Below are 12930 nucleotides of genomic sequence, written 5' to 3'. Positions count from 1 at the left end.
CTAGTAGTTCATCCCGAAAGGGAGCATGACTAATTGCTCGATTTTTTAAAAATCTGCCGACATTAATTTAGCGATGGAGGAATATTATGGATCACGTGACCCATTGTCCCTACATGTTGCAACAGTTTTTGAGTGCATCCCTGTAGAGACTTTCGACAAGTGAACGAGCAGCTTGTCCTGCTCCAAAGTCTGAACTGTTTCATGCTAGAATATTTCATTTTTAGGATGATAGCTTCAAAGTGTTTAAAACATCCTCCTCTTCTTGAAGCGAGACAGACTCGGTCGATGTTTACAGCCTTCAGGTCCTGCGCCATCTTGGTGCCACCGCCATGTTGAATTTTCTGGACGACGAGAATTTATCATAAAAAGAGAGAAACATCAAAAGAGCAGACATGAAGAAGACGAGCTCGAAATTATTCCCTGAGCATGAAAAGATTGTGCACACAGGAGCCATCTCTCTCTGCTCCTCCTCGTGGACCTCGGTTCTGAGGGCGGGAACTAATTTTCTCTCGACCTCTTCATGTTGTTGAAAGAAGACCTTTGATCCATACACTAGTCTCCTCATCTGACTTGTCGGCTGAAGACATCAACAACTACAGCAAAACATCGGCCACGAGCTCAAGGTTATATGCAAAGGTAATGATTTCATTATCCGCCCTCGTGAAGCATGTTGATGAGGAGAATATGAACGATGACAAAGCTGCATGTTGACTCGCACACCAAACACGTGTTTACACGCAGTCAAGACGTTTGGTTTATCAACAAAATATTTGTTTATACGGAAATAAAAATAAGTGTTTGAAGGCAATTAAAACATTATTTAGACGAACAGAAAACACGATGACACGGAGAGAAAAGTCAGTTTTACTTGCACGGAACACGGTTGTTTACACTCAATCATTGCCAGTAAGGGTTGGGATATGCGCATTACTCACAGATGCTTAATTGATTTGTTTTCCAGCTTTACCATAAAAAGAATATCAGCAAAAATATTTTGAAATCCTTCTACTAGAGTGATTTCCAGTTTCCTTGAAAACGGATAGCTTGTTGACTTTTCTCTTCTGGGAATATCTGTTAGCACAATTTTTTTACAGAAATAAAAAGACGCAAAAAGGAAAATACCGTACGAGCTTTTTCACATATATTAATAGTTTATATTATTAATTTATTGGAATAGTAGGTTGTTGTCCCACTTATTTATTTTTTCTTCTCTGAGTAAAGATTTGATTGATTAAGGAAAGGAAGGGAGAGACGGATGCTCTCTTCTCATTGTCTAACAAGATGATTGTATCATAAGTCGTCCTGTGTGGACATCGTACCCCACTCATACCCAGGTTTGTCTTTAAGAACTTTGCAATGTATATGGAAGATTGGAAGAGGAAGAGGAGTGTAAGAAGGGCAACATAAAGAGTTCTGCCCACGGCCTCCATTGCCCCTCATCCGATCGAATTGAGACTAATGACAAAAAATGAACAGTAATACACTAGTTTCCCTTTGAAAAAAAAAAACTAGAAGGATTTTAGTCGATAGTTCGTCATTGAACAGGACTGTTTACCCCGCAGATTAAAGTGAGGAGAAGATTTTTTATGGGAATAGTCGCAAGACACTGGTAAACACTTCGACCTCCAAGAAGCTAGGAAGCCAGCGGGAGGGAACATATAAAAGTGAGGAAGGTGACAGTTTCAACTACACATTTCCAAGTCCTAAAGCTGCAGATGGAGATGTGATCAATGGTCGTCCTCTGGGTGCAACGCTTCGCCAGTCACGTGAATACATTCTCCACGCAATTAGCTCCCAGCAACGATACGCAATTACGGGATAATGCGCGTGCGCAAGGAATATTGCTCTCCTGTATACAGTATAGTAATAAGAAATAATAATATGAGAATAATCAGTCTAGCTATATTGAATTGAGTACTTTTGGGTTTGTTTTTTTTTTACATATATTGTGTATCGCTAATTAGTCCTGACCTCGAGGCTTGTCGTGTCAGGCGGCTGACAGGAGCAGGCTACTCACTGTGAATCTCAAACACACCTACAAAAATACTAACAATAAGTTTACACTTAGTCTTTCTCTTCTATCATTAACCTTATAACAGTCATTGATTTAAGGGCAGTTCGATGTTGTTGTTGTTGTTGTTGTTGTTGTTGTTGTTGTTGTTGTTCTTGTTGTTGAAATATCAGGACGTGTCTTGGAAGCCAAGTCAGTCACACCTCGCCAGATTTATAATTAATGATCCCATGTATAAAAACTTCAATGTACTTATAACAAACGAGGGCAGGCTGCAAGGCTCAATCACAAAATGTTTGTGTTTTGCACGGCCTTCGCTTAGTTTATCAACCTGATGCAACAGCTGGTGAGTTTTTCTTTTAAATATTGTGATTTAAGGCCGCACTCACCTGTACTCAGGCTCACCCAACACAGCAGACTTTAGAAGCTTGAGAGGTTGTAACATTATGGGGTATATTTCCAATGAAATCATTATTAAGAAGACAGTTTTACTGCATGATTACGGAGACGCCATCTTTAAAGTTCTTCTCTGTGTTGAACAATATTTAACAGAAGTGTTTCACATAAATATTCATCTTGGTAGGTACTAGGCAGGTCAAGTTTGTACTCGTTCTTTTCTGAGTGAATGTGTGATTTTGTAGAAAAAAAACGTAAATTAAAAGATTGACCATTTTCTGGACTATAAAATATTAGTAGTACACCTGTAAAAACCTGTGTAAATTCACTTTCCAGTAAACTGTTTGAACCTTCACATCTACTACTGTAGTGGAGAGGACACCGGTTGCTATGTTAGGTAGTTTGATGTGCATTATTAATTGATATCGTTGAGAAAATGTTGATATTGTTTTAGCCCTCTCCTGCTAGCATTTCTATAGTCTTTTCTTAGCAGAATTTTTTACCTTTGTATTAACTCTTCATGTGTTTCCATGACATTAATTTTCCTTGGAACACTTGCAGGGATTCTGTTCTCAGTTCTAATATAATTGATCGCAATTTTGCAAATGATTTCTCGAGGATACAATACCATCGTCTGAAGTTTCACGCAATTATTTCTGAGGTTGAAAAATTGAAGTGTGAATAAAAACTGAGTCTGATTCAGTGCACGCGAGTCATGTCTTCCACCAAACAAGATAGTATTTTTCTTGACAGTGGACAACAGGATCCAAAAAAAAAAAAAAGATAGATATAGATGAACTGGGTACACATCTGCTGTATGTCTGGCGTAAACAAAATTGATTTATGCAAAGCTGTGCATTGTGGTGTTGACATGAATCATCCAGTCCATGCAAAACACAATTGAATGCAAGCAAGGACAATATTGTGGCCGGGGTAAGAATCGAACCGCAAAGTGAGCGTGGCTAAGGAAACCAAACAGAGGACATTAAATATATTTCTCAATAAATGTCATAAACAGCAAAAATAAATGCAGTGCTGTTAGTCAGTTCTGTTGAAAACCTACACATGTCCCCACGAAGGTGAGAACCGACACAAACAACTTTAAATGAAATTGGAAAAAATATTTGCTGCAACCAGACCAAGGAAATGGTTATCGTAGTAGGACTTCATCAGTTTGTTATAACTTTTCTCTTTATTATGACGAGGGTTAAGTTAAAAAACCATGCTTTTCTGATTTTTATATCATCCTCGAGAGTAAAGAATTATTCTTATTATTGCTATTGTAGCACAGAACCACAAAGTTATCTTAGAACCCAGCACTCACCAGACTACTTTAAAAAAACAATACTAGTAATTGATTATTTGAAATAAGTTGATTAATAATAAAAACTTTCTGTAGTCTTATCCTTCCGAAAACACTGTAACTATTGTGAGCCATGTGGCTATCATCAACATCAATCTTGTGAATACATTTGTACTCTAGTGGACGGGAAGAGCTGGCAACATCCCTCCCGCTGTGTTCTCTCTCCAGTGAGATGTCGACAGTGAAGATGGCGGGGATGTGGACAGGATAGTCTACAGTAAGCAATGACAAGAATCTGAAAATTTACAGAGTAAAAGTGAGCAAGACTGACCAGATGTCAAGAAAGATTACTGGAAAATCTTCTGTCCTTCTGGGTGAAGTGGTAATTTTTTAAACGAGTTACATGCTGGATTTTCTTTGTACGAAGCAAAGTCTGTTGTCAACATGCATCGGCAAGCAATCAATAGAATTATATGTCGGAGCATTAAAATTTAAATAAATCATGTCCCTTCCTCATGTTGCTGCTTTTGTTTGTTTGTTTGTTTGTTTTTAATCTGTAGTGGATATGGATGGTCGGGAGAGGGGAGGAGAGATCCACATGTCCACTTAAGATTTTGCATCTTTCACTTTGTGTCTGGTGATGGCGTTCGCGAGGTTTTGCGAGGTTTTGCCGGCAGCTGATTCGCTTCCACCGATGACATCTTTCGTCTCCAGCAACAGAATTGATTTTTTCCCATTCTCCAGCAAACCGTCTTTTTAGCTGCGCCGCAAGATTGTCATTAACATGAAGCAGGTCGTCGATACAAAACTTGTTAAAGATGTCCCTCGCGTGGTGGCCACGGTGTCTGTGATGTATCTTTTCTCTCTCAGGGTCTGGAACAACAGCCTTCCTCCCACTCCCCTCCCATCTCACCCATCCCCGCACATCCCTTCTCTCCTGTCCACCCGAGTGCAGAAAGTTCGGACTCGCCACAACTTTGCTCATTGATGCATTCGCGAATTTTCTTGTCCAGAAGAAGGGAGGAGATGATTATTTGTGCCGGCCATCTCTCCGCGGATCGCATGTATAACACTGAACTGTTTTCTCGGCTGTAATTTAGTCGTTTGAGCTCAGGATTTATTATTGGCAAGACCTCCCCCTGTCCTCAACCCCGACACACACACACACCATGCACTGCATTGATCACTGTCAGTCTGGCTGCCACGTGGCCAGGTGAGGACAGGAAAAGGTGTTGCGAGCTTCAGCAACAAGGTTTGTGCACTTTAGGGCCATGCATGACTAGGGCTTCAATCCTTCCATGTTTGCCAGGCTTTCTATCAGAGGTTTTGTTTACTGATTTGTTGTTTACTTCAGTCGGAGGCTTACTGGCTTTGGTAGGTGAAAATTGGGGGTGGCCGACAGGTGGAGCTGCTTTAAACTTTCTTGTGACAAGAGGTGTGGTGCAACCCTGCATTTCCCAGCTTTGTGTGAGTAGTTGTGGGGGTAGATATGTTGTGAATGTTGTATCATAAACAGTTATGATGGTGGAGAGGAGAGAGACAGAGGTAGGTTGAAATTTTTACATGTCTCTTTATTGCGTGATTGATAAGTAAATACTGATCTGTTTGTTTATTTGTTTTAAAGCGAAGGTTAGATAGGATTCTACGATACTTTGGAAGTCCGTTACTGCTACCACACACACACCAGACACACACACATACACACCAGACATGCACACACATACACACCAGACATGCACACACACACATACACACCAGACATGCACACACACACACACACCGAACATGCACACAGACAAGCACACACACATACACACCGAACACACACACACATACACACCAGACAAGCACACACACATACACACCGACACACACACACATACACACCAGACATGCACACACAGCACAACCAGCTGCCACAAAGCCTCGTAAAACCAATTTTCACACTTCACAGTCGCTGGCAGTAACAATCAACAACACCTTAGAATATTTGTCCATAGCAATCTACAGTTTGAGTAGTCGACCCTGATATTACACAGTTATCGGCCTTGGCAGTTATAAATACCTTGGAGAACAGCGACCAGGGAAATCATGCACAAGTCCATTAAACTTGTTTTATTGAATTATCAAACTTCATTAAACCTGTTAAATATTTGACTAGCCAGGCAGGGCTGCTTCTGCTAATCTGCAATGTTTCTGCCTCTACTAACAACACAAGTGTTGATGCAGGCAGGATAACCGGAAGGGGTGAAACAAACTCTTTAATTGCCCGAGCGTGACACTCTGCACTAATGAACTCACACCTTCCAACATCTTTTTTGCTTACCTGCACTTTTATTACACGCGACGTACGTGACTAATCCAGGTGCAAGTCCAGGTCGATGAATTTTGCTTGCGGCCAGGTGTGTCACATGGTCCTCGCTGTTACCTGACCGCGCAACGCCAGGAATAGTCAGATTAAAGGCTCGTATTTGATTGAGCCTGGTGTTACCCACTCCACCATGCCATCGTCTACTGAGGTCACGATCCTGACCTCTAGTAACTTATCCAGAAAAGGTTTGTGATTTAAAAAAAAATGTTGCAGATTTGCTATGAGAACGCCAGACGGTGGACAGCTCTGGAACATTCGCATCAAGCCGTGGATGTCAAGCAAACGCTCCAGGCGTGCCCACGCCCTTTTGCCCTCTCGTCTTTGACCTTTTGACCTGCCACTGTCGCTGCTGGAGCCGCGGACGGGGAGGCGAACCTACCTTCAAGCGTAAACATCGACCGGCGCCACCCGGCAGTGTACAAACATGGCCGACACAGACCAGCGACATCGAGTGGTGGTCCTGGGAACGGGCAAGGTTGGCAAGACATGTATTCTTCGTCGCTTTCTTTTCAACACATACAACGAAGACTACAAGGAGACGGTGGAGGACCTGTACTGTCGGGACTACAACGTGCGAGGATCTTGCATGAAGGTAATCAAAACCATTAAGATGATCAACAGATAATCAAACCCATTCAGCAAGCGATGAGAAAGGACGATCAAAAGAAATGCACTGGTTGCCATAAAATAATTGATGTTAAAATCAATGCTCATTATTTCGTTCTTTCTTAACATACTTCTTTAAAACGATTCCTTCACTCGATTTATTAAAAGATGAATGAATTTCAAAAATAAATAAAAATTGTGCATGTCCAGGCCCCACATTGTATTTCTACATAGCTTACTCTTGATGCTCTTGTTTTATGTCATGGAGGTGTTTAACAAATAAAGAAACAATAAGAACAGCAGATAAAGTTAAATGCTGACACAAATGGAATAATTATTATTATTTTTTTAGACCACCCCAATTTTGTTTTTGCAGCATATCATTTTTTAATAAGAGAAAAATAAAACACAAGATGATTAATGGTTCAGAAAAAACAGAAATTTACGGGGAATGATGGGAGATGTGTCCTTATAAAAAGCAAATCCACATCGGATTTGACAGAGAGTAGAAAGCACCATTGTTACAATTCAACATGTTTGGATGGCAGGTGGACCTTCTGGACACGGCTGGCAACCTCGCCTTCCCGGCCATGCGGAGGCTGTCCATCACCACCGCCCACGCTTTCATCCTGGTGTACTCCATCACCAGCCAGCAGTCCTTCGAGGAGATGAAGAAGCTGTGGACGCAGATTAAAGAGGAGCGCAGCAACTACCAGGAGCTGCCCTGTGTCATCGTGGGCTCCATGACGGACCTGGAGAACAGCCGACAGGTGGAAAAGTTCGACACCCTCAACTGGATCTACGACGAAGGCTTCTCGGGTGCTTTCGTCGAGGTGTCCGCCAAGGAGGACGAGAACGTGGAGGACATCTTCCGGCTGCTGCTGGACCAATCGCGGGGCGGAGCACGATACATGGGGCCTTTGAGCATGCGCAGAAGGAGCGCTAACTCTCTGGACGAGTCGGAACCGGAGAAGTGGGAGGAATGGGACCACGATGCCAAGAATTTCAACCGCAGTCGTAGTCTAGTTCGGCGCGGGTCCAAGCCAAAGGTCAAGAGGGCACGTCGCCATGACAAAAACGACTGTCGAGTGTCTTGATCACCCGGATGGAAATTTCTGAGGCGGCCTTAGGAGGTGGCTTGCAGTGCCTCCTTCTGCCTAGCCGCAGGGAAGACTCTTGTTCTATTATCGAGAACATGATGAATATTGTTTTCAAAAGTGCGCGCGAAGATCCTCAGACATGCATCAGTGGCTTTTGTCAGCCATCAGTCATCGGCTCGTGCCCTGATATCAATCTTCTCGTAACATTCTGTTGCCGAGACCGCGGTCACTGTCAGCTGCCCTCGAAAACACTCAAAGCTTTCTTTCTTTTTTTTAATTTTAGTTGATGCCTTCATTGAGAACGATATGTGACTGTTATATGGAAGACACGGTCAAGAACACTGAATTTTTCTTCGTTTTGGTCAGTGCTTTCATTTGGAACTATGTGACTGTTATGTTAAATCGTCTGAACTTGATACCGTGAGGATTAGATAGGCGTCTTCTCGTAGGCTGGAGCTGTTGATTCCACGACACTTCTTAGAGGTCCTGCTGAATAAATCATTCCTTGGGGCTGACATGTTCAAGCCCCTCCGCGCTGTGAGAATTGATGCCAAAAGCCTGCCAATGCTAAGTCAAGCAACGAACACTTCGGCAGATGAGTTTGAAAACTTAATAGAGTCTTTCGTGTCAGGATTATCCTCTTAGGTGGGGAAACATTTGCCAAAGATAGCACCAATTAAAAGGATACAACTTAAGAACTTGCTCTGACGAGAAGAACAAGAAATCCTCGCATGGCGACTTCCATGTCTGTGTTAGTGGTGGTGTCATGTGCTAGTCACAAACTCTTAGCTTTAGTGTACAAAGTGAGGACTCTTGCCATTGGTTACTGCTTTGTTTTTATTGACATGCATCCATCTCATGATACTGTTGACTGCTTACATCGCCTTGTGGATGTTGGTTGTGTACCATAGCTATTAGATGCTCTTGTTGGTATAAACAGCTTGTGCCAAGATGTGCCCGGAAAATTGTTTCAGAGAATGTTTTCAGAAGTCTTTTGACGAGGGAAGCTTGCGACAAGCTATGATGGAGGGATAAGCGTCCTTTAGTGCAGAGGGTAGAGGGCAGAGGGCAGATGGCTGTGGTGGCTAACCAGGTCAGTGTGATGGTCGTCCCTGACTATTTCAGGCAGACACTTTCATAAACACAAATTTAATTTCGCTGTACCTGAAGGCAAAGACAAGCGGAAGTAACTAATTATCACACATGATTGATTGCGGCCAATTTCAGCACAAAAACTCCACTCATACTACCTTTCACCTGGGCTTTAATAATGAGAACTTCTCGATCAGTCATGCGGTTTTTATGATGTAAATTATCGTTAGTCATTCCAGACAATTCAACTGCAGGAAAATTGTGAGGCGCAAAATTGCATTTATAAGCTAAAAGCCAGTCAAATTAGGCGGAAACCTTTGGAAAGATTCCAAAACCAATCCCCAGACGATTGGAGTAGGAGCGAGATAACATTTGAAAGCCACCCACAAATCGACTATTTCACGGTTATGATGCCCCTGAGGATGCTTTAGAACAGAGTTGTGTTCTCCTGTTGGTTGCTAGACACAATCAGACCCAGTTGCTTCTACCACCCTCTTCCCTTCTCTTATTTTTTCGTATTTAAATCGTGATTCCACTTTACGGACACTCTGGTATTAATATTGTCAATGGATATACATAATCTGATTCTCGCCTTTATTCGTGTGTAGACAATTCTCTTGCTTAGTTCCCCAGCAGTCTCGGAGACAGACCTTAGGGTAGACATTATCATTCTGTTTTACAATGTATGTCCAGAAGGATAGGAAACAATGATAGAGAAGAATGATCATTTGTATTTTTGGAATGTACGTTTTGTAGTAAGCGATGGACTGCTGTTGTTGTTTTTGCTGACGATTGGATAAAGCTCACTTTGCCGAAAACATGAACTACTCTCAAAAAAAACAATAGGGTGCACGGCGCATGCGTAGTACTTTATTTGTATTTGCACGTCCGTTATTTTCTCGCCAGTCAGTTAACATCAACACCTTCTCTGAACTTTTTGTCCCCCAGTCTGTTTTCTTCAGTTTGTTATCTGTGCCTAACCTCAGTCTGTCCTTCTTTACTTCGGTCTGTTGATCGTAATTTCCAGGTGTTCAATTCCTCTTGATGTGGACATTTTGCTGTTTCACTTTAGCAGGCTGCACGTGAGTTTGTTGATGCTGCCTTGATAGGGATATAAATATTTGTGAAAGATGTCTGTGCACCTGAGATACAGTCAGATGACAATCACCAAAGTCTGGTTCTAATGTCACCTGCTAGACAGAACTCACTTCTAAAAGGACCGACGATAAAAGAAACAATTACGAAGCTTTGTACTTGTTTCTTTTCTTTCTTCAAACTCTTTCTTCCTGTTTAAAAGCCTATTACAATAAGACAACAGTATGTCAGATTTATCAAACACGAGTCTACAGGTGACTTGTTATTGACTTGTTATTTTCTAAAGTTGTTTTTTCTGAGACACTGGCAGGTTATTAAAAGTTCCAAATGTCACAAGATAAGTTCCCAACGAATCCCTAGACAGCATGAGAAGGAAACACAGACGATGTCAAAGAGAAATACAAAAAAAGTGTTACTGCTGAATCCTCTGATCTCACATTTTTTTTTCAATTCGTTTTTCATTCTTCTTTCTTTCCTTAACCCCAACTTTCTCTTACCCCCGCCCGCTCTCGCTTTTTTTTTATTCCTTTCTCCCCCTTTCTCTTCATCTCCCCTTGTGTTCTGCAGACAGGCAGCACACTCCAGACTCTGCACCAAATTATAACTGATTTCTTGCATGCACGGAACTCACTTTTTTTTTCCTTAACTGAGAAAATGAAATCACTAGTCATCAATGAGCTGAGAGATAGTTCCACAATTTTTTTCTCAAATTTTAGGAAGCGATTCCCTGATTCGTTTACTGACAAAATGGAGAAACCCTTTAGCTGCACATGATGTTGACTGTCGTTGTGGTTGCTGTATATACGGCTTTTCATCGGCTTGGACATCGTCTGACCATGTCCTTCACCATGGTAACACCCTCTCCCTCTTCATTAGACATGAATGTTGCGCACAATGATTTTTGTCAAGCCAATCGCCAGCAAAGAATGAAATGTGATGGAATAATGTAACATGGTATTCGTTTCACTTTGTCCTGTCTGCCTGCAAAGCTGGCGAGGGTTTAATTATCCATGTTTGGAAGTAAACAAAAGGACAAAGAGCTCCATGCTCCTCTAACATCCACAAGTCCTGTAGCAGACCACCAGGCCCCTGCTCTACCCCCGGGGTTGTCAGTGTTCTACACTCCCTTGTACCAGCTCTCCACATGTCGAGCAATGTTATTAATTTTTCTTGTCAATTGTTTTCCCATCAAGGCTGATTTACTTTTTGATGTTAGCAATTTCGTGCTAAAATGTGTCTAGTGTTCAAAAACCTCCACTTACACCTGATACTGCTTTTTTTCAACCTAGCAATTAATTACGAATGGGTTTATTAATTTTATTACCTTTGTTAGATGGTTGGCTGGTTTTTAATAACTTACTTTTACGGTTTCTGTCGGGTTGCGGAGATGAATGTTTTTCAGACACTTTATAGTCATTTCCATTTTTTAGAAAGGTTGTGTGTGGATTTGTTTTTTAAACTTCTACGAAACAAAACTCGAATTGTTTCTTACATATCTGCTGTACAAATGCACAAATTGTAGCCTTTAAAGACTATACATGGTTGTACATTTTTTTTACATTGCTGTGTATTCTTCAGCTTTTTACAAACGATGATTCTATTTAACAATGTTTCACATTATTTTTGCTGGAGAGTGGCATTATTATTATTATTATTATTATTATTATTATTATTATTATTATTATTACTATTATTATTGAGAGACATTGGATGCTCACGCTCAGTAGGGAAATAGTTCTTGTTAAGCTTGCTCGGGTCGTTTTTCAGATTGTGTTTTGTGGCAAATGGTGTTTGCATGAATGCCGAGACCACGTGTCTTATCTCGCACTGTACAGGCCTTAAAGTTTCATTTCAAAGCCAGTCAGTCTCCAGTTTTCTCTCACAAAATGTCTTGTTGCATGTGAAAGTGTTTTAGTGTGTTGGAAGAGAGTTCTATAAGACATCCTAGCCCCAGCTCTATGGTTACAGCATCCTTAAAAGTGAGAAGGTTTGAGAGTTGAAGATATTTCTGTAGTCACTAAAAATTGCTTTTCACTGGATTCTGTGGCAAAGAGGTCTTTTTCCCTTAAAACAAAACCTTTACCCGTGACAGGAGGGAAAAAAAATCATTAAATCTTAGCAAAGGCAGAACGACCACGAAGAACGAAACCAAAAGACAGCGGATGTAGGTGAAGAGGTCACGAGCATCACGTGACTGATGTCGTTCTGTCACAGACATAATCAAACAACTTGTGTCGATGACAATGATCTATCCCTCTGTTACAAGAAGGAAAGAAAGAAATGAAAAAAAAAAAAGAAAGAGAAAACACAAAATTCACATTAGAAAAAAAAAAACAAAAAAAAACAAACAAACAAACAAACAAACAAAAAACAAAAGAGAACGATAAAAACGGATGCTGAACAGTGAACGACGCTCACACTTGCACATTACAAAAAAAAAGTCTTTTACTCGGCTCGCAGAATCAGAGATGACTGGCCTGACCATCAACATCAAGAGGTAGATGAAAAAACATAAATTTTGTTTATTCTGTTATCCTCGTAAATAAAGATTTATAATCTCTCTCTCTGTTCTCAACGTTTTGTGAAGAATCAATCTGAAGCGTTGGGCCAGGGAAGCAAAAAAATATTCTTCCCCTTTAGGAATTTTTTTTTTTTTTGAGGGGACGGCTGCCCCCACTTGCCCTCCTGTCTACTGGCTCAAATAGGAAAAGAAAAAGACCCGTGTGGTAACAACAACAGCAGACAGTAAACAACAGCCCCAGTCTAGTCCTCCCCTACTTTCACTGAAGCCGGTGGACGGTCCCCACAGAACTCACCGCCGCTTTTGGATGGATTTTCTGTGGGTTGCACCCAGGATGCTGGGAGGCTTCCTGCACCTCGTGGGCCAGCCAGCCTACAAGATATGAACGGTTTTAATTCGGGTCGCAGGCAGGAAAAGGAAGCCACAGGGGCGTCT

The 12930-nt window shown here is 41.4% G+C and overlaps 1 protein-coding gene across 5 annotated transcripts in view; it reads left to right on the top strand.

Annotated features, from left to right (window-relative positions):
• Positions 1-11834, top strand: part of LOC112568916 (GTP-binding protein Di-Ras2-like) — a 41523-nt gene extending 29689 nt beyond the window's left edge. For 2 of the 5 annotated variants that reach the window (XM_025246490.1, XM_025246481.1), the window contains exons 2-3: positions 6295-6673; positions 7236-11834. In XM_025246490.1, coding sequence (XP_025102275.1) covers positions 6506-6673; positions 7236-7784 — 717 coding nt within the window. In that variant the 5' untranslated portion in view covers positions 6295-6505 and the 3' untranslated portion in view covers positions 7785-11834. Of the gene's footprint in view, positions 1-4721; positions 4963-4990; positions 5256-6294; positions 6674-7235 lie in introns of those variants that run through there. The other 3 variants (XM_025246505.1, XM_025246514.1, XM_025246500.1) reach the window with 3 other exon arrangements.
• The last annotated feature ends 1096 nt before the right edge of the window (positions 11835-12930 follow it).

This window comes from Pomacea canaliculata, linkage group LG1, assembly GCF_003073045.1.
Source record: "Pomacea canaliculata isolate SZHN2017 linkage group LG1, ASM307304v1, whole genome shotgun sequence".
NCBI lineage: Eukaryota > Metazoa > Mollusca > Gastropoda > Architaenioglossa > Ampullariidae > Pomacea > Pomacea canaliculata.
Note: the sequence above shows the minus strand (reverse complement) of the source record. Positions and strands in the feature narration are given on the sequence as shown.